A 22,556-nucleotide genomic window follows, 5' to 3' on the forward strand; every position below is an offset into this window, starting at 1 on the left:
AAATAAGAGAAGCAATCAGTTGGGTGGTGTTTATCCCCTGTAATCAACTCAGTCTTTTGTCTGCTGGATCAGTAGTGCTGTTGGAGTAAACAGGAGCCAAAGCTGAGCTCATAGTGTGTCAGCAAAGGAGAGAAAGAAAGAAAGGCACACAGGTGACCATGTCAATAAATCACACAGCTTTGTCCAGGACTGGCTTTAGTTGTGTGCTGTGAGGTCAAGGCCATTGGCTACTGCATTGGTCAACTTTCTTATTGCTTGACATGATACCCAACACCCACAAATTAAAGGAAGAGAGGTGGGTCAAGGATTTAGCTCATTGGGTCCTGAATGCTATCCCCAGTATCCAAAAAAAAAGAGCAGTTTAATTTAGCTCAAGGTTTCAGGGGATTCAGTCCCTAGCTAGCTGGTTTCAAGGCAGGAACAGCATGGTGTTGTAGAGCAAGGCTAGTTAGTCTGCAGCCAGGGAGCAGAGGAGTGGAAGAGTGCCAGAGAGGAACAGGAGAGGCACCACACACAGTATTCAAGGACCTACATGGATACACTCAGAAAGGAACTTTACTGATCTGCTGTGTGTCTCTCGCTCCAATGAGCTTGACATATCAGGACAATCGGTCACACTGCCTCCACTGTGGAAAGTCCTTCCTCCAGCAGGAGGGAGTCAGGCAATACACCTACCTCCAGAGTCAGCCATTTCCCAGTCAGAACAACAAACAATGACATTCACTTGTTGAAGGTTCAGGCAATGTTTATAGGCGACAGAAACTAAGCCATTGAGAGGTTAGAAATATTTTGTGTGGAAACCTTAGAGTCAAATTTTGCCAATGGCTCTTTTCCACTGAAATCTGACAAAGTGACTTGAAACGGTTGCACAAATCATCACAGAATCAAACTACAGCTACTTCAGGAAGATGGAAGAGCTGATCTGTGAAGATGGAAGGAGCTGTAAGTGGGGTGAGACCTTAGCATGGCCCTGGCACATGCTTCGTACTTTTCACTAGTTTCACCTGTCATCAGCAACACCTCCAGGACTGCGACAGCAGACTCTCCAGATAACACAAGTGAGGACTTCTAGGTCTTTAGTAGTAATGGAAGAGCAGAGGCTGTGAAGACCTAGAAGATGGAGTGTAGATGGCCAAATTATCTTAAAACTAAATAGCTTGCTTGGGGACATTTGGGGAAAAGATAGTCTCTCTGATAAATGCTATATAGAGAAAGCTGTATATTCACAAGCAAAATCATAACACCAGATCTATATCTTAAGCCATATATAAGAATTGGTTCAGAATGGATTGAAGAATTAAATATAAGACCAGAAACTATGAGAAGAAAATCTAGAGGAAAAGCTCTGGATATTGGCCTTGCAATGATTTTTTTTTTCAATATCACATACATGGCTCAGACAGCAAGAGCAAAAATAAACAAGTGGGACAGTAGTAAATGAAAAATGTGGATAGTGAAGGAACCTGTAAACAAAAAGATAAGTTATTGATGGGGAGAAAATATTCCCAACTCTTATAACTGATAAAGAGTGCATACTCAAAATACACAAGAAGGTCATACACCCTATAGAAAAAAACACAACCCAATTAAAAATATAGACAAAAACCTGAATAGACTTTTTTCCAAAGAACACATTAAAATAGACAATAGATACATGAAAAGGTGATGTAATTTGCTAATGATGTCTTTCAACCCAAAGGGTGCTAAAAGGAAAATATTTAGAAAGTGATATTTTGATATTGCCATATCAAGCAAAGATAATTTTTCTCCATACAGAAGTTTCTAGTAGGGGGATGTGACACAGAACAAGTGTGAGTGGCAGGCCATCTTCGTTTTCTGTGCATTCATCAAGTGAGAGGTACAAAAAGGGAGCATCTTGTACAACCCTCCAGTCTGTTGTACAACTCCGCCCTCTCTGTAAGTTTTAAGGCACTCTATGTCTTGCCCCTAGCAATTTTTCCTGTGTTATATATTTATTTTAATTGTGATTTCAGTGAACGATAATCCTGAGCTCCAAGAAAGTTAAGAACTTGGAGAATAAAATGGTACGAAGAAAGAACGTACCTCCCAGAAAATGACACTCTTGCCCAGTCTTTCATCAACAATAGCCTGTGGTATTCATCTATCTCTTGTGGCTGTGCTGTAATGAAGGAAAGAGGTTTACACATTTAGCTGACAGTTCTGGAGGTTCCAGGGCCTAGCACCAGCATCTGCTTGGCTCTGTGAGAGCCTTGTGGTGGGTGGTATCACAATGGTGTGAGTATGTGTGAGAGATCATAGGGTCAGACAGGAAGCTAGAGAAAAAGACCAGGGTCTGACTGAGGTCCTATGAAAACTACATGAACCCCGTCGAAGAGCAGTGTCCCAGTGACCTAAAGATATCCCTGGAGTCCCACTTCTTAACACAGCTACACTTGGGAGACAAGTCACAGCCAAGCCGACTGTCACCATCTAACATCAAGCCATTTCCTTGGGGGAAAAGATGAACTCTTGCAACTTTATAGTCTATGTGCAAACCACATTGATTTGCTTTCACATTGGTATAGAGTACATGAATTTGTCTCTTGTTCACTTAAAGCACAGTTACATGCTGGCAGCTCCAGGAATCTGAGCTGTTACGAGCCTCTCACAAAATTCTTTAATAAAAATCAGCATCTGAAAACCACTATTTGCATAAACAGTAGTGAGAACTACTATCTGAGGGGAACATTCACTCCTGCTGTTCTGTTCTCCGTCACATCTCCCAGTACTTTCCCACTCCATTTCACATGCTTTGGATTTACAAAGGAAAGAGAAATCCATACTATTCTCATGAGCATATTACCATTGTGATGGGACACTGAGATTTCACAAAAACAAAAGTGAGATTAAAATAGTTTTTCCTCAGGTATCCAGTAAAGGAGGTGATTTTAAGTAGGCTTTGAGTCAGACAATTTCCAGATGTTCATATTGAAGACATTCATTGGAGGCATTCCTAAAGCATTGTCAACTTTTGTCAAACCTAGATTAGAAAAACAAGAGGAAATGCACAATTAAAGCACATACACAGGAAATTAATCATTGTATGTGGATGCACACACACGCGTACACAACCAACCTAATAATCACAAGTAGGAAAAGTGGGGCCTCAGCTTAGCAAGGTTCTGTGTTTGCTCATGTTTGCACCATTCTGCTTCTGTCTTCTCTATTTTCATTGTTGTTTTGTTTGTTTGTTTGCTTTGTACCAGGGATTGAACTCAGGACCTTGCTCTTGCCAAGCAGGCGGCAGAACCACTGAGCTACATCCCCAGCCCTGGCATTTTCTCTTTTCTCAGAAATACCAAGGTTTCAGTTCCTAAGTCCAGCTCGGGACTTAGTTAATGGCCATTTCTTATTGTTTTCTTTTCCCCACCCCCAACAGGACAGCCTTGAGGGTAATGTGTACATTTTCTCTGTATTTTTATTCCCTATGGTTTATTCATTCGCTCACCAAGGATAAGAACATATCTCCTCCATCTCAGAGAAGAGAGGACAAATATTACACCCTCTCTTCCTAAGCGGTCATAAATGTGCTAACTGTGCATCTTTTTATCCTTTATATTTTACTTTCTTTTAAAATCTGTATAAGTTTGCAATACATAATGATTATATGACATGCATCTTGGGCAACTAGTACATGTACAAAGCACACCTTAATCATTTATCTTCCTTTCCCCTCTTCTCTCAACCACCCATCTGTCTCCTGAGCCACCTGAGATGCCCGTGATAACCTTCATTTTCAGGGGCCATTCAGGCCAACAGTGAACAAGGTTAACAGCACCCCCTTACTGCAGATTTTAGATGGAATGAGAAAAGCAGCTGAAAAGGAGTTGTACTATGATGTGAAAAGTGAATGAAGTGCTAAGGAAAGGAAGGAAAGTGCCAATCTGATCTAACCTTGCACACAGCAGGCTGAGTGTGGAAGGGCTGTGGCAGTAACATTTGCTGAACCAAACTCAGTGCTCGCTTCCTTAGCATCGCATCACAGACTGTGACCTGAGGCTTACGAGGCATTCTTGACTTGATTTCAATAGCTGTGTGTTTAGCTTCTGGATATGTTTGTGTATAAGGGGAAAAAAATCTTCAATATACAGGCATAGAACTCTTGGTTACAAGAAAGTATGTCAAGAAGTAGTGCAGCTAATAACTTCAGTGTGATGAATATTGATGGAGTGTTTCTTTATTTCAAGGCATTGAGGAGAATACAAAAAATGAAGCCAACAGTCCTGTTTTCACAGGTCTTGAAGGCAAGAGTATGGGTTTATAAGGCCCTATTATGCGTTAAATCTCAATGTCCCTCAAAGCTTCAAATATTAACAGGCAGGACTTTTGAAAAGGTGACTGAATTAGGGGTGGTGTAGCTAAATGTGATCTTAGGAGGTGGGGCCTGGTCATGTGACTTGGAAGAATGTAGCTCTCTGTCCAACCCTCTCTGCTTCCTGATTGCCACACACCCGGCAGCTATCCTCTATGGATCCAGCCAGCTAAGGAATAAGCCTCTAAAAACATAAACCAAGATGAACCTCTCCTCCTTCATATTGCCATGGTTAGGTATTGTGTTCCAGCAACTAGCAAATGACTAAGACAGGCCTGGTGAGCAGGAAATAGGAAAAGATGTAGAGGGAGCAACAGATGAATGATTTAAACTATAAGGGGAAAGTTCCCTCCAGGTATTCCCTAGCCTCTCTGCTACCTCTCTACTTGGCCTTAGCTATTAACATGCAACTTCACGTTGTCCTCTGCTTTGATGCTGCTCTCTGAGATTTTGAGACTAGCTAGTCACATGCCTTGGTTCTGTACCATGGGAGAGACTCCATAAATGTCTCGGAGCTTAATTTGCTACCCCATCCAGTACAGCACACATCATAGCACATCCTACAGAGTCAAGAGATTAAGTAATGGCTCTGCAGAAATCAAGGGGTAAAGGTTTCAGCAGTCGTCTCTCTAAGATTCTCATAATTAATATATAAAGTTATCTGTATAGTTTGTCAAAAATGAAGCTCTCTCAGAAACTTTGATTCAAAACCCTGGATAGGGATCGAGAAACCTACTCTGTAAACAAATGCCCTGGCTGATTCAGAGCAGAGAGTCACATCCACACTTTGAGGAAGACTGTCCTCACCAGAACTTCCCTGCAGAATGTAACTTGTCATTCTATCCAACTGTTAGGTAAATCTAAGCAGAGAGAAAGGATGCCTGCAATCTCACTGTCTGACAAGCCATAATACTTTTGTGTTTGCATGGTAGGTTTTTGAGTGGCTCTTTGGATGACAACCTTTTGACAACCTATATTAGTTAGTTCAGTTCTGTCTATTGGTCAGCTCAGCATATAATCTGAGCATCCCTGAATGACTGTATTAATACCATAAAGGCATTTATGTACCTTCTACACAGAGCTAGAAAGACATCTATAATGGGAGGTGAGTATCTTCTTAGAAGAGTTTTTAAACAAATGTCATATTTTTACAAGGATAATACATTAATAAATTTTTAGAGATCCCCACATCCAATTTTCTACCTAGCAAACTAAATAAAATTAGCTGCTTGTATGGCTTCCCTCAGAAGCCTGAGTAGAAATTATGAGATGCATCACTCAAAGTGTTAGCAAATCAATATTGTCTGGAGTTGTAAACAAAATAAATTTTCAGCCAGCTCCATTTGGAGATCAGTTTAACAGAAAGATGACATAAACAGGGAAACGATGTCAAGAGCAAAGGCCAGTGCACCAGTTTGAATCACAGACGTCTTTTACTGAGCTATAGCTGCTGGCTTCTGCAGTCACAGTCAAGGGAAGATCATTAATACTGTCAGCCTTGCAAGGGTACAGCCTGTGCAAACTGCTTGAAATTCTCTAAGCATCTCCCCCAGACCTCGGTAACCCTTTAAAATCTGCTGAAATGACCATCAGCACACAGAGGGACAATTAAGTGAGCCAGAAAGGGCAGAGAAATCAGTTTGTAACTGAGATCATCTCCTGGGCAGTTCGCCAGCCATTAGGAAAACTATTAAAGTCTCTCAATGTGAGGTGTCTGTAAAGTGCAATGCTATGAATCTAAAATGGCACATTTAAAACCTATAAAAGGGACAATTCGTTTCTTATTATTTCCTAAAACTTGCTGCCTTAAAAGTTCGCTTTATTTATTTTGAGAAGAATTTAGGAGGCACAATAATAATACTATTAGATTTTAGCAGTAACTGAAAGTGTTGTCCAGGCCGGATGGCCAGGCCCTTTCCCGTATGTGTTTTTTGTCATATATTACTCAGCAGAAGCCATTCCAATGTGAGAATGGTTCATACGGCATTTTTATTCAGATGACAACACAAGCAACACTTACCAAGAACAGGTGATGGCTTTGAAATAGTTGGCAAGACTGAGCAAAAATGACTTCAAAACATCTTGGATAGAAAAAAGGAAAAATTTTTTTTTTAATTTAAGTGATCAATATTCAAACAAAATACAGAAATCAGAGCAGCAATTTGGGAAAAAGTTACTTACAAGCAATAGTTATCACCGATGTGCAAAAGTGATCAATTCAAACAAAATACAGAAATCAGAGCAGCAATTTGGGAAAAAGTTACTTACAAGCAATAGTTATCACCGATGTGCATGTGAATACACTGGCTGATATTCCTCCCATACACCATCTGAAACAACAGGATCGCTTAGATTTAAGAACATGTCCAATTTAAATGATTTTTTTTTTTTTGATACTGGGGGTTGAACTCTGGTCCCTGAGTTTGCAAGGCAGATGGCAGAACCACTGAGCTAAATCCCCGGCCCTGCCCAATTTAAGTTTAGTATAGATTTAGGATTTCAAGACACTCCCAATCATACCATTTGAACCTTATTTACACTTTTAATTTTTCACACCAGAGAAACTATTTGGTATTTACTCAAGTGTGTCCTATTTATTTCACTTAAGAGTATAGCCTCAATGTGCAACCATTTATCTATAAATGTTTCTAGTTTCTCATTCTTCGTGGCTGAGCAGTATTCCATTTTATAGAAAAACTACATCTTCTTTATCCAGTCTCCAGTTGATGGGCATTTGGGTTGTTTCCAAGTTTTAGATATTACAAACTGTGCCACTATAAACATGGGTGCACATGTATCACTGTGGTATGTTTCTTTCAATTCTTTTGGAAAGATACACAGCAGAGGAATAGCTGGGTCAAATGGAACCTCTAATCCTAGCTCTTGTGAAAATGGCTAAAGGAGAAATGGGAAGGGGAGGGGAAAGGAAATAAGGAAAAAGAAAAAATGTGAAAAATGAAAAAATGAAAACAAAGTCTTTATAGATAGGGAAGGGTGAAGTGGGTGAAGGGACGAGAGGGGTATGGAGGAAAAACAAGAACCAAGATATACCATGTAAAGGTACAAGCTCCCAATGATAAATGTAACTGTACTGTTTGCTTTGAATGTACCAATAAATTTAATGGAAACAAAAGATTTACTATAAGACAGCAGTGTTATGGTTTGTATTTAAGTGTGTCCCCAAAGCCTCATGAAGTCATAGGTGAGGCTTTTTAGAAGTGGCTGGATCTAAATTGTGTGATATTAGGATTAACGGGGTGTGCTTACTAAGTCAGTACACTGACTGACTTGGCATAGTTCTTGGAGTGAGTGCTACCCACCCTACATAGAATATGAAGGGACACAAAGTAGCTTCTGTTGTTACTTGTTTTTGTCATTGTTGTTGTTGCTTGTTTGCTGCCTTCTGCCTATCATGAACTACTTCTCTTCTGTGATGGTTCTCTGTCAGCTATTGACTAAAGCCTCTGCAAACCATGAGCCAAAATAAACCTTCCCTTCTTAACTTTGGGTGTTGGGTATTTTGTCTCAGCAATGAGAAAAGTAACTGAGACAACCAGTAATAAAGAGCATGTGGTATTGGCAGAAGGATGACATGTAGATCAGTGAAAAGGAATTGAGAACACAGAAATAGACTCAAATGGATATGGTAAACTAATTTTTAAGAAAGATGTAAAAGGGGCCAGGGATTTAAATCAGTGGTTCTGCTGCCTGCCTCACAAGCTCAAGGTCCTGAGTTTGATCCCCAGTACAAAAAGAGAGAGAGAGAGAGAGAGAGAGAGAGAGAGAGAGAGAGAGAGAGAGAGAGAATGAAAGAAAGAAAGAAAGAAAAAAAGAAAGAAAGAAAGAAGTAAAAGGAATTCAATGGAGAAAGCATAGTCTTTCCCACAAATGCAACTGACATCGTTGGATATTCCCATGCAAAAGAATGAACCTCCACACTTGTGTCATACCTTATACAAAATTTAGTTGAAAATGAGCCACAGAGTAAAACATCTACCATAAAGGTACACAACTTTTTATCCGTGAAAGACGCTGTTAAGGCAAAGAAAAGATAAAGGATCATCTGAGTGAAAATACTTTCAAATCATAAATCCAGTAAAAGACTTCTATGTAGAACATACAAGAAAAGTTACAGTTCAGTAATGAATAAGAAAATAATCTCCTTAGAAAGTGAGCAGAAATCCTGAACACAAAGCCAGACATCTCACCAAAGAAGAGAGACATGTAGCACATAAGCAGGTGAGAAGATGCTCACTATCATTTGACATGAGGTACTGTGAATTAAAGTGGGGAGCTACCACTGCACTTCTTTTAGAATGACCAAAACCCCCACAATAATAGTAACAAATGCCAGAAAAGATTCAGGGCAATAGGAACTCTCATTACTGATAGCAATGAAAATGGTGCAAACATTTTAGAAGCAAGTGTGGTATGTTCATGCAAAATTGAAGATAAACTTATATAACCTGCAAGACCACTGCTTGCTATGAAACCATTTGTCTCAAAAAATTGCATGTGATTCTTTGTAGAAATTTTATTAAAAATTTCAAGAACTGGAAGCAGTGAAAATGTTGTTAGGAGAATGTATAAACAAGCTGTGATCTATCCACACACTGCAATGGTGTTCAGCAACAAACAGGAATAAACTGTTAGAGTAGCACATTTATCATTTTTGTGGGTTCCAACAGGTAGGAACCTGATTTTCACTACCTGATAGCTATGTTCTTATAAGAAATATGTATCATACAGGAGATGAATATATATATATATATATATGCTTATATATATGTATATATATGAATATGTATGAGTATATATGTTCACTCTATGAGAGAAAGGATTCTGGTAGAATAAGGAATTAAAAGAAAACAGGAGTGGTGGGAAAACCTATAGTCCTATCTAGAGTAAAATTCACTGTGAAATTCAAGATTATATTTTTACCTCCTCTCTCACCTTTTTTTTGTAAAACAAGGCTTGGTCTTAATTAAAAATAAATTACAAAATGAAAATATAACCTATTAATTTATGCAACAATATGAATGGTTCTTATTCATGGATAAGGATGCACTTGGCTATGTGAAAGAAGGTAGACCTAAAAGGCTACATAATTTATGATCACATTAATATAATGTTCTGGAAAAGATAAGGTTATGGGGACAGAAAACAGACCAGCAGTTTCCAGGAGTTGGGGGAAAGAGAAGTGTTTGACTAGAGAAAAAACTCTTTTCAGGGTGTTGAGAGTAATTGGTATGACACTACAGTGGTGGATACATGATGTTATTTGTTAAGCAATGCCCATAGAACTAACTATATAACACAGAGGAAACCTTAATATGTGCAAATTTAAAAGCCAGTCAGGAAGTTGAGAAGTCCCAGGGTAGAATGCATACAAAAGAACCTGATTATATTTCAAATATATGATGGAACCTCATTGAAGGGAAGGGGGGAAAGTGTTTAGCCTAAATGACTATAGAACATAGTTTCAACTGGAAGTGTGAGACCAAAGGGAAAAAAAGCTGTATGCTTCACTTCATTAGTGATCCTATGAAATAAAAGTAAGGGCTCCCAGTCAACTTAAAAGTTTAGGACATACTAAGTTAAAAGAAGCAACCTGTTTTGCTCCCTGACCTGCTTTCACTGAGCCTTCATTATACTCAACACACTGTGGTCTCCCGATTTGGGACTTATAATGCAGAATTTTGTAAATTTATTTTTAACCATCATGCCTCCCCTCTTTTGTTCTTTTGGTTCCATTGTAATTTAAAAATGCTTCCCAAACCTCGTAATTAACTGGGGAGCTTGTTCTAAAATACCAATTCTCACCAAGCTTAAATTAGCCTCTCACGGGATAGTTCTAGGACTCGGCATTTGTGAAGAAGCTTTCCTGAGTAATAGGGCAGATTCTGAAGCTCAAGAGGCAGGACTTGCCTCAGGCAGCAGTACTGACCGAAGCCCCCAGGTATACGACTCACTGAATGTCAATGAGATTTGGCCGTGAGCATAGAGAAGTGAAGAAACCCATGATGTCTTTGCTCTTAGGTTGCTCACATCCTTGTATGGAGAGCTAGATCATCAATATCTGGACAGATGAACATATAATAGGTCAGAAGGTGATAAGTTCTCTGAAGAAAGGTAAAGCAATGTGTGTGTGTGTGTGTGTGTGTGTGTGTGTGTGTATGTGAAAGAGTAGTGTGGTGTTTATAAGAAGAAGTATAAGAAGGTCACTCTGATGTTGTGACATTTGAGCAGATTCCAAAAAGAAGTAAGGTCACACTAATGGAAGATATCTGGGGAAGACTTGTACCAGGTATGGGAAAACAGCATGTGAAAAGGTCCTGAGGCATGAATGGGTTCAGTGCTAAGGGGCCTGACTTGGAGCACAGAAAAGCGAGGAAGGTGAGGCAAGGGCAGGTGGGACAGTGGGTAGAGCAGAAACACTTACAACCAGACCTGAGCACTAACAGCTCTGTGATACTGAGGGGGCTCCTCTGGAACACAGACTTCATGTGTAAAGGAATGTGACCATTGTCAGAATCAAAATGGAGCTACATGCATCAACCCCAATGAAAAATAAATGAAACCAGGAGGCTATGCAGGAAGGATTCTCACACACAGTTGCCTTATAGTGCTATCACAAAACACTCTACTAGAACCACCAGTTTGCACAGACGTTCCCTCAGCCTTACAATCAAAGCATTTCTACAAAAACATCTGTCTGCAACTGTCTCTTCAACTTCAGACTAACCTCGCCCTTGTTATTGACCATGTGGCCAAAGATCTTGTTTCAGAGTGTCTGATGCAATCCTCCTCATTTTGCCTTTAAAAACTTCACCTTATCTCAACTTCCGAGTATGTGCCTGCTCTAACTCTGGGTGTTCCCCTTGCAGTACTCTGTTAGTCCCAAATAAATATGATTATTCTCCACAGGACCTTTTACTTTTTAGCTGGACCTATCTTAGGATAAAAAAACACAGAAGAAATGGAGTCTTGGTTAGGATTTTCAGGGCCCTGCTGTAGACTTCAAATGCTCTTGAATTCTTGAAAGGGGAAGTTAGAATGAATCTGTAATTGCTCCGAGTTGACACAAAGGCTGATACATCGCACTGTCCAATTTTAAGCAAGATACACTGGCTTTTGTATGCTTTGTTAGAGGATGAGAAAAGGGAGGCAAGAGAGAAAAACACACTTATAATGATGGATGAATGAGCAAGTCTTGTCCACAGAGCTACCAACAGTGCTTTGTGGAATAAGGCAAGGAAGTCATTAACCCATTAGAGCTTCCTTAATTATGAAATACCATTACATGAAAATCAAAGCAGAATTACCTGGCACACACAGAAATGATGAAGCATGCCACAAGCAGGATTGCCTGAAAGGAGACCTCACGCAGCAAACTGATCTCTAAGGAGAAGAGCAGGGTGAAATAAATGAATGCAAAATTGTTGCTGATTAGATAATCTCGGAACAAAATGATACTGCAGCTTCTTTTTTTATACAACAAAAATAAGTTCTCAAAGGTATGCCGGTTTAAGCAACTTGTCATAAATAAAAAAAATAAAATCACCTACTGCTACACAGGACCATTCATTAGAAAATTTCTGCAAATAATAAGTTGCTTTATCACTGTAAAATAAAAGGCTATGTTGCTTATGCAGTTCTGGGTTTGCCTTTCACTTTACTGATAGAAAAAGTCTTGCAAAGTTTATGCCAGGGTCAGAAATTTAAGGACGTTGATAATAACAACAATAATAGTGCCTAGAATTGTTAGAATGCCTTATAATTCCCAAACAGTTTTCATGCATTAGTTCATTTAACAGGCTAATAAGGAAAAGAGAGAAATGATGAAATTGTCCAAGGTCACTCAGCTACCAGGTCCCAGAGCCAAGATTTAAAAACCACATCTAGACAGAACATAATGTTTTGTCTGAGGTGGGGAAGGGAAAGACAATCACAATTTTCCATACTAGAAGTCTCTAAAGACTAAGAAAGAGGACACATATGATGAAATATTTGTCCTTGCAAAACTCTCTGCAGTCAGTGACTGCTGTCAAGCCACAGTGGAAAGGATTGCAAATCCTTTAGCAATTACAAACACAACGGTTAAACTGATCATGGGCCTGGGTATTCTTTCAATCACCTAAAAGAAATCAGAGCTAGTTTAAGGATAAAGACTTAAGGGAATGCATGAACAGACTTCAATTTAATTTTGCCAAATGCTTCCAAAGCTCAATTTTGCAACAGTCACTTAAAACTTGGAATGATTTTAGGCTACAAGTGTATTTATTTTTGCTATTTATGCTATGAATGAGGATTGAATCAGCTACAAAACCTACTTAGCCCATAATGTGGGTGGAATGCTGAAGACTGGCAATGTAAAATGTAGCAGTAGTAAACTGTGTCGCTATAAATGTATTTTATGTATACTGTGAACTTAATAAGTTATTGTGGGTTCAGTGGAACACTCATCCATCCTTCCAAAGCATGTTTCTGTTCTTCGCTTCCCCTAATTCAATGTGGTATTCACAAAACATTTCCTAACAGAAGCAAATTGGGCTTGAAAAACTATAAAGATCACTACAAGGATGCTGAAGTATGAATGGATTTAAATGAGTGTTCCACAAAGAAATGAGTGGCGCAATGTGGTGGATTTCTGTGAATCATGCAGCAGCAGTGCAGACAATGTATGGAAAGATAGGCCCCCTAGGAGCCAGAGGAGCAGAGACAAGTGGGCTCCGGGGGTGGGGGGTGGGGCTGGCTGTTGAGCCTTTTAGGCATTGATAACCTGGAAACTGCCTAACCAATGAAAGCTGCCATCTCTGTCATCCCATCCCCTTGAAAGGGAATTTATAAAACCCTTGAACACTTATCCAACAGCTGCCCCAGGAACGAGATGTTCAGGGCATACTGGTTTTGGGGAGTGGAAGAGATGGTCAGTAAAAATATTTGAGGTTTTGTTCGGGAAAATATTTTTCCATTTAATCTCAGTCTCACAAAATAACCTCACATTCATGGAGCATTCAGCAGAAGTTGACACGGTCTACTGAACGCTTGAGGGTAATCATTTTCATCATTACAGGGTAGAAACTGGGATTCTCTCCACATACAGATGAAAATGTTCAATTTTAGAGTTTGGCAAGCTGCTTAGAGAGCCTGGTAAATTCTACTCTACAGTGGTTCATAGAGTTAGAAGGTGGCCTTTGAATCTTGGCCAGATGACAACAACAAAGCTGGCTCTCCTCACCCTGACTCAGTGTTTTTGAACTTTTTCCAGATTTACTTCTGACAGGAAATACCAATACCTCTAAGTCCTTTCTTTTTCTTGCCAGGGGCATAGCATGAAAAGATGTTGATTGCTGCCTCTTTCTTTCTTTCTTTCTTTCTTTCTTTCTTTCTTTCTTTCTTTCTTTCTTTCTCTCTTTCTTTCACTTCTTATGCAATAAGGCAAATACACAGTTAAGTATGAAGAATAAAATAACAAAGACCTATGTTCTTTTGTTTTGCTTTATTAAGACCCAGCATTTTACCAGAAGTCTTCAGGGTTTCTGAGAAAATGGAACACCATAGATCTGGTGACACTAAGAGGACTCCAAAATGCAAACTCTTCCATGAAAGTGTGACAAGGGCTCTGGCACAGGCCAGGTCTCCCCACCCTGCACAGGTGGATAGCAGTTCCTCAGAATACATGAGTCACCCCTATGTCATTCTCAAGCCCTGAGGGGAGAAGCTCTTTGAGTGTGGCAAAGATTAGAAAAACTCACTTGGACGATCCAAAATACTCTCTTGGAAATGTCCAGATGCTTTCCATGGGGCCCAAGGAGAGGAACACTGGGAGTTTTCCTTGGGAGGATGAGATAGGGCAAAGCCGGAAAAGGAAGCTTCCGTAGACTTTTCTGTTGGCTCCTCCTCCAACTCCCATTCATCTGTCAGAGAAGAGCAGCCAGAATTACTTCCTGGAAAAAAACAGAGGAGTCAGTCCCTCTCTCTCTCTCTCTCTCTCTCTCTCTCTGCTCATTATATTTCATTTCTGCTTCCTATCTCAATAAGACAATTATTTCTATAGTCCATATTAGTCTTAATTTCGTGACCAGGAGAAATACACAAATCAAATGAGCAAATATGTGCCAAACACATAGTGTAGGACACTCATATATATATGGACAAAGGAGAAGACAGGGACAATGACCCAAAGGAGGTAAAAATACTAGGGGTGCGTGTGTGTGTGCTTGTGTGAGATTGTCCCCTGTGGGAAGTGATGAGGAATGCATTGCTCAATGGATAGAGGACAAATGTAAATTTATATTGTTAAAAAGAAACAAAATTTGGCTTGGTGGACATTTCAAGGACCTGGGATTCAGAAAGAACAGAACATGTGGGCCAGGGATTTAGTTCAGTGATTCTGGCACCTGCCTTGCAAGACCCAAGTTCAATCCAAGGTACGTAAGCAAAAACAAAGAAAAACAAAATGAAACAAGAACAGAATGCGAATCTTAACAGCAACACAGGGCACTTTATTTGGTTTCCTGACCCTAGGTTTCTTCATCTCTAAAATAAAAATAGTTTCTACTTTTCACCATTGTTGTTATAATTAAACAAGAGAAGGAAAAGTATAAATAGCTCACAATATAGTACTGGCTGAGGGAATAGGAACATGTATTACGAATAGGCACTATAATAAATATGGTCCCTGGTTATAGTCAGGATTGTCAGCTCCATGGTGGGGATAGGAGGTGCTTGCCAAGCATCAAGGAATATCTCCAGATGGAAGGGATTCTCCAGAACGTATCATACTAACAAAAAAGAAGCTCACTACTCAACTTTGGGAAAGGGGAATCTTTTATTTTGAATTAAATATCCAGTAAATCTCCCTATCACAAAGGGTCTCTTTGACCTATTTCCTGTTTCTTCTGGGCACGCGGTTTATCCCAAATGGCTGCTTTATTTCCTTGCTTCACTGTATGACAAGGTACCTTCTAGAAGAAGGCAGCCAGGAGAAGGAAAAGATTGTGTAGTCTGACACCAGTCCCACTGCAGAGGTGAATGGGTGTGGCCAGAAGCGCTCCAGGAAAGACAGGCTTGAAAGGTGGTGGGGATCATCACAGTGTTAGGATATGTGCAGAGATAAGGACAATAGAAAGGCAAAGAGAAAAGGGAAAGTCAGGGAGATTGTTTTACTGAGCAGTGGAAACCAAAAGAAACAAGCTGGGGAATCTCAGCAGCCCTAGTCAAGAAGGAGAAAGGATTTTTATGCTTTGGCTGATACTGTAGGACTATTAATTATTGCAGAATAATTAATTATTGCAGAAGGTCATTTGTGTGTTTTGCATAATTCCATTTCATGAAATGTTATTCAGCCTTAAGTAAAGAGGGTAATTGTGCCACTTGCAATAACATGAAGAACCCAGAGGACAGTATGCTCGGTGAAGTAAGCCAGTCACAGAAGGACAAACACTGCATGTGTCCACTTTTGTGAACCTTTAAACAGTAGAACTCACAGAGGCTTAGAATACAGTAGTGGTTGTCAGAGGCTGGTGAAGTGAGAGGTGGGGAAATGGTAGTGATTGTTCAATGAGCATAGAGTTTGTTGTGTTAAATGGACCAGCTCCAAATATAGCGCCTATGGTTAACGAGGTAATATTTGTTACGAACAAATATGAGTTACAACAAAACTCATGCTAAGTATTCTTACACACATATGCTGACTCAAGGAACCTTTGGGATGCGTTGGCTAAGTCCATCTTCTTGATTGTGCTCATGTTACATGAGTATCTCTGCATGTCTGAACTCACCCAATTGTACACATTAAACAGGTGCAATTCCTTATATATTAATTATATCTCCATAAAAGTGTTAGCAAAAAAGAGGATCAATGGTCAAGTTCACACAGAAGTGAGAAAGTTCTGGAAACTTTCCTGACTGGTAATATATTCTCCAGAAGCCCCTAACTTCATTCTGGGGAGAAAAGGGTAAGGCTGTGGCAATAGTGACAACAATCGCTGTGCTGTGTTCCCAGGTTGCCTGCTCCAATGAAGAACTCTGTCACTGAGAAATGGAGGAACTAAAATGCGCACCTATGTGGAAAACTGGAAACTTTACACAGAATGTTCTACAAGAAAAGAAGAGATGGTGTTAATCACAGAAACCACAAAAGGCCCTTAATAGTCACAAGTGATTGAAGATTTTTTTTTTCATTTCTGAAAAGACATCCTTTCCTGACTGACACTTGCTCTTTTCTCTGCAACCCAAATAAAAAACAAAAGTACTATGATGCAGAAAATATTTCAACAAATAGCTCTGGTTCTGTTTGAAATTTCTAATTTTATAACATTCCGCTTTCTGTCAAGTTCAATGTACTTTACTTGTGTTAAAAAAGTGATTATCCTGTATCAGCAGAGCTCATCTTCCCAGTCCCTGCATGTGAAACAGGCACTCTAGTTTGCTAAACAGGGAGGCACAAAGCCACATTCAGAGGTTGCCATCAGAGACATTTATGGGAGAGGCATTAGTTGAAGAGAAAAACTCAGACCAAGGCTTAGGATTTGCCTGGGGCCATCTTGCCTGGCTTGGGGTTGGCAGCATTAGAACTACTGGAAGGTCCCCTCAGTAGTCCCTCTGTGCATCCTCTATTCTCTCCCAGGATGACTCACAGACTCTGGGAACACATCCCGAATTGCAGTATTGAGGTCTGTGGAGCTACAAAGTGCCATGGCTAAAGAATGAATTGCAACTGATGAGAAAAGGTGTCTCAGCACAGCTGGGGAAGGGGTGAACTGAGGACAAACAAAAGAGGCAAAAAAAAAATCCTCTCTCGCCTGAAAAGTGAAGCAAGAGAAAATTGGGGGAAGTGGTGTTTGATTGCCTCCATTGCACAGAGAGAAAACAGCAAAACAGTTTAATTTTGAATTCTTCTGGAATCTTCTAACTAGGCTATATTTCCAGAGAAAAATAAATTGCTGATAGAAGTCATGGGGTCTTGGGTAAATCTGGAAAACAAGAAATCTAGGGAAGACTTGATTGCAGTTGACAGCAGAGATGGGAGATTTCAAAGTCCTGTGTGCACACAGGTGGACTAATTACAGGTTTTGAAAGGGGGTGGTTTGATTTGTTATATTTAGAAGATATTTGGCAACCATAAGAATTTTAATAAGATACCTCGTGCACATACAGAGCTGTTGTGGTCCAACTGCTTTAACATTGTTTGGACATATTTTGAAAAGGAACCATAGGAAAACTAGATGTTAACTTCCAAGTATATGAAATACTGCCTTTGTAAGAGTGATTTATCAAATCAACCACCAGGCATTACCACCCCTCCCACAGTCTTTTGCTTATCCTTATCCTGGACCAGCTTGCTTTTCATCACTGAATGTTTTCTTCAAATTCTCTCATTGTAGACAGCTTATTTTAAAATAATGTTTATATCAATTATTTAACTATCCTAATCGGAAAGTCAATGTGAAAAATAAGTACTGTGGAAATCGAACCTCTGTATTATTCAGTTTTTCCAAGGCCAGGACAAAATACTCAACACTACCAACTTAAAGGGAGAGAGATTTGTATTGGCTCATGGTTTTAGTGGGCTCAGTTCATAATCGACTGGTGCCAAGGCAGAGATGACATGGTAGAAGGGATTGAGGGAAGGAAAGTTGTTTCACGGCAGCCAGGAAGCAGAGAGAAATAAGGGAGGAGCTGGGATTAAGAATGTACTCTTTCAGGTCACAGCCCCTCTTCCAACCAAACGCCACCTCCTAATAGCATATATGAATTGAATTGATTAGCCCACAGATGAGTATAGTGCCCCCAGGAACATTTCAGATAAAACCATAACTTTTTTTTTTTTGCTAAATAATGATGTAGGGAAGGCTCAGAGCTTGTCCTTTGTTAAAACAAAAGAGGGATAGCAAGTTTCTGAGAATTCAAAAACTACCAAAAGTCTAAACTGAATAGTTTCTTTGGTTCTATCACGATTGTGAAGGAATTGGAGGAGGGTCACAGCTTTTTTCACTGTGTCATCCAAGGCTCTTACTGCTTCATCCTCGAACGTCTCCCTCCCTTCATCTCACTCCCTCAACTACCTTGGGAAACATTATTTTAGACCAGAGGGAGAGGCTTGTCCCAGATGCTCCAGAAAGCCAGGGTAGAACTGAGGGAGAGAAATTGGGAAAAGCGCTTGATAGGTCAGGATAAGTAAGCATGGGAGGAAGAGGCAGCTTCCAGTATGAAGGTTGGAGTAGAAACAGGGAGTTGCCAGTCAAAGGGTATGAAAAAGTTTTCATCAGAGAGAGTGAAGAAGGTCTGGAGAGTTACCACATAGCATGGTGACCAGAGTCAACAATAATGCACTGTGTACTTGTGCATTGCTAAGAGAACAGCTCAGAAATGTTCTTGGAACACAAACTCTGAGTCCACGAGGTAATGGGTGTGCTAATGAGCTTGATATAACCATTCCACAATAAGTACACACCTCAAAGCACCACACTGCCTGCAGTAAACATATATAGTTTCGTTGGGCCTATCATCTTAATAAAAAGTTTTCAGAATAATGAGAGTCTGCGAGAGGCAAATCCACGGACACAGAAAGTAAATTAGTAGTTGTGGGAGGCTGGCAGGGAATGGAAATGCCTGATAAGGAGTGTGAGGTTTCTTGTGGGGGAGGGTGGAAATGATCTGGAGTTAGAGAGTGGTCATGTGTGTGTGACCTAGTTTAAGACTGCATTGTACATTAAAATGGTAAATTGTAGGGGACATGAGTTATATCTCAATTAAAAAGTAATGAGACCTCCTTACTACTGTAGGCATTCGTGCCAATCTGTGAGGGATCCTGAGATCCCTCCTTTGCCTTCTGAGTGAGAATTCAGCTTGTTTCCCAGAGACTTCTTGAAGACTACAGAGTACTTGGACTGCTTTTCAAGCTGTCACTATCATCCATTCCTTAGGTTCTTCTCTCAGGTCACCACTCTCACTCTCCTGGCTCCTTGCCTGTGAGCCTCTCCCAGGACAGTGCAGTGCTTAAGGGCACAGGTTTAGACCCTAAGTGTTGAACTCTGGCCATGCTGCTTCCTAGATCTGTGACCTCACGAAAAGAATCTGACCCACCTTTCCTGCTGCCTTCAGAAAATGGGAATAAAGAATGGGTCCCTCATATGTTCTGCAAAGTAGCAACAGCACCCCATTGCGGAGCTGCTGGTTTTACACTGGTCTGTAGTACTCATTACTGTTCAGGGACATCACTCACTCTCAGACTTCTGTTCAAACTCTTGCACTTACTTCTAACCTCTTTGTGTATTCACTTACATTCCATAGCAGACGGCTTTATTCCAAAGGTTGCTATTGCTTCCAATTTGTTATCTCTAGATCCTTTCTTATTTTTGAACTCCTTTCTCATGTTTCCAAACCTCAAGGGTTATCTATGTCCTATAAGTGCCTCAAATTTAACTCATGAAATAGAACTGTATTTCATCTTTGCAGTAATTCTATATGATATCAACATTTTATCATGAAGAAAGGGAGGATCAAAGGGATTAATGAACTTGTCCTAGAACCTGCAGGTAGGAGATATTTCCAGGACTTAAATCAGGTCCACCCACCTCAAAAGACCACTGTCCTCCTCACTCTGCCCTACTAACCCTTGATGATAACTAAATTCTTCACTATGTCTCCAATTATAAACTTCAATTTTCTTTGATTTGATTCCTTCCAATTTCTATTACTACATCCAAGCTTTCACCAACCAGTCAATTTTACCTTAAGTCTCTTCCCTTCTCTATTTTGAGGGGCACTTCCTGAATCTGTTTTTTGGCTTCCATTATTTCTGATCTCCCACTAGTTACTCTCCCTCCAATCCCACTGACTCTTTCAGCAAAGGTAACTGAAAAATCCAAACCTGATGTATCATCACCCTGCTTAAGACTCTTAAGAGCATCCTTGAATGACTGGGTAAAATCCAAACTTCTCAAATTGGTACTGAAGTCTCTTCAGCCATATGCAGTCCATCTCGCCAAGCTCATTCCCTGTGCCTCTGCCTTTTTCTTCTCCCCTTGTCCTAGTATTCTACCTCATTGTTGTGAGCAATTAGAATGTGCTCAATTCATTTAGCCATTTCTTCACACTCAAGAATTGTTTCTTAACAATCACTTACTCTATTTTTAAACTAGATCCAGTATCGCATACACACGCACACATACACACACAAGCTCATGTAAAACATAATGGAATCTTCACAGTATTATGCCAATGCCAATTTCCTGATTTTGATAATATTTTGTCATTTTATGAGTTGTTACCAGACAGCAAAATTATATGAATGATACACAGATCCTCTCTGAACAATTTTTTCAACTTTGAATGAATTTATAATCACTGAAAATATAAAAAAATGAAAAGATAATGTAGTGTTTGAGCTTCCTGACTACAAACAGAGAAAAGTAGTAGACATTCAAGGTCCAGACACTTATTTGTTATAGGATTATATAAATGACTCAACTTGCTTGCTCTTGGAGCCTGAGCTAGGAGCACATGCTGGATTTGACTTAGAAAAGGAGATCAAAACCTATGCTTCCAAAGAGCAAAATCTGAGCTTTCACAGAGGCCTAGGTTGAATTGAAACTCTGTTATTTATGAAGTAAATGAACTTGAGCAAGTTACTTAACTCTTAACTCCAAAACTCACTTTTATCATAAAAATAGCTTACATTCTAGAGGGCTTGGGATACTTAAACAAGATAATATACATAAATGATGTAATACATTTAACAAGACAGAGTGTAGAGTGTGCTCTCTCTCTTTTTTTTTTTTTCTCCTCATTGAGTTTAGTGGTACATTTTAGGTATACAGTGCAGTTACATTCATTATTGGGATCTTGTACCTTTACATGACAGGTCTTGGCTCTCATTTTTTCCCCTTGTCCCTGCCCTCCCTTCACCCTATCCTCCCCTCCCCAGAGTGTGCTCTCCTTTGCTTAAAGCTTGTCTTGGCAAATCCTAGTGGCTCTGCCTTTGAAATGTGTCCAGAATCCTACCTCTTCTCACCACCATCCTGTGATCATCTTGGTTCAAGCTATCATCGTCACCCTCCTGAATCACTCCAATAGCCTCTTAGCCAGTTTCCCCGGTCTGCCTCTTACTCATGTTCCTTGACATGTAATCTGAGCAGAACAGCCAAAGTTACCTCGTCAAATGGCATTTGAATCATGTTATTTTTCTCATCACAACACCCTGGTCATTTCTCCCCTCCCTGGGAGTAGGCAAAGGCAAAGGCTCACGGTTCCCCTTGTCCCTGCCACCTTGTGCCCCAGCACACAACCTACCCCTGGGCCCCTTTTCCACTCTCCCCTTCACTCACACAGCCCCTGCTTCCTCCTGGCCCAGAGCCTTCATGCTGCACTCCCTTTACCTGGCCTGTTCTTCCCTGGGTCTCCACTCAGCTGCTTCGCTCTTGCTTTTAAGTCCTGCTCAACAAGATGCTATCTATCTTGTGTCAATTTGCCATCCCCATCGTTTTCCCTAGGTGTTCTCCATGAGGCCAAAGCTTCATAACATGTCATGTAATTCATCCGCAATCCAGAGTACAAGTTCTGGATAATAAGTCATTCTGTCTGTTTCGTGCACCACTATGTCCATTGTGTACGTAATGTGCACAGGGCACACTGAAGTTAATTTTACGATGGGCTCCACAAATGAAGTCAGTTCTATTTGAGAAGTTGGAAATATTCAAAGGAATTTCTATGTTGTGTGAAAAAGAATAGCAGGGCCACGTAGATGTCTTGGAAACGCATCTTCCCAGAGGTTTGGAAGATGTTACAGAGAGCTCATCTCTGCCTAGTACCCTTGCTCATCCCACTGTAAGACCCTCTCAGGTTGCCTGCCCCTGAACCCTCCCAGCCTCTTCCAGGCTAAACTAGCTCTTCCTCCCTGGCCTCCCCTCTGCTATGCTCTGCACATTGTCTATAAATTTGTTATAGTTCTTAAGGTGTTGTGCCAGAATTGTTTACAAACGTGTAGCTTCTTGTTTTCAGTCAGGAGTTAATCAAGGTTAAGGTCATGTCTTTTTTTGTGTGTGTGTCTTTTTTTTTTTTTTTGAGACAGGGTCTCAAGGTCATGTCTTATTCAGCTTTGAAGACTGTGGCTTAGTACAGTGACTGCCACACAGCAGGTAATCACAGAGTTTGATGAGAGAATAAATAAAGCAGAGATTATGCTGGGAGTTCCCCTAACCATGTTTATATATAT

The 22,556-nt window shown here is 40.1% G+C and overlaps 1 protein-coding gene across 1 annotated transcript in view; it reads right to left on the reverse strand.

Annotated features, from left to right (window-relative positions):
• Nucleotides 1–1,642: 1,642 nt before the first annotated feature.
• The window catches only part of Tmem71 (transmembrane protein 71), a 34,493-nt gene continuing 13,579 nt past the window's right edge, over nucleotides 1,643–22,556 (reverse strand). Inside the window, exons 5-9 of the mRNA XM_033759284.1 lie at nucleotides 14,092–14,283; nucleotides 11,659–11,734; nucleotides 6,602–6,663; nucleotides 6,354–6,414; nucleotides 1,643–3,001 (exon numbers count right to left, since the gene is read on the reverse strand). Of these exons, the coding sequence (XP_033615175.1) occupies nucleotides 2,986–3,001; nucleotides 6,354–6,414; nucleotides 6,602–6,663; nucleotides 11,659–11,734; nucleotides 14,092–14,283 (407 nt within the window). The 3' untranslated portion in view covers nucleotides 1,643–2,985. The remainder of the gene's footprint in view (nucleotides 3,002–6,353; nucleotides 6,415–6,601; nucleotides 6,664–11,658; nucleotides 11,735–14,091; nucleotides 14,284–22,556) is intronic.

This window comes from Fukomys damarensis, unplaced genomic scaffold (genome assembly GCF_012274545.1).
Source record: "Fukomys damarensis isolate Sample0158 unplaced genomic scaffold, DMR_v1.0_HiC HiC_scaffold_5, whole genome shotgun sequence".
NCBI classification, from domain to species: Eukaryota; Metazoa; Chordata; class Mammalia; order Rodentia; family Bathyergidae; genus Fukomys; species Fukomys damarensis.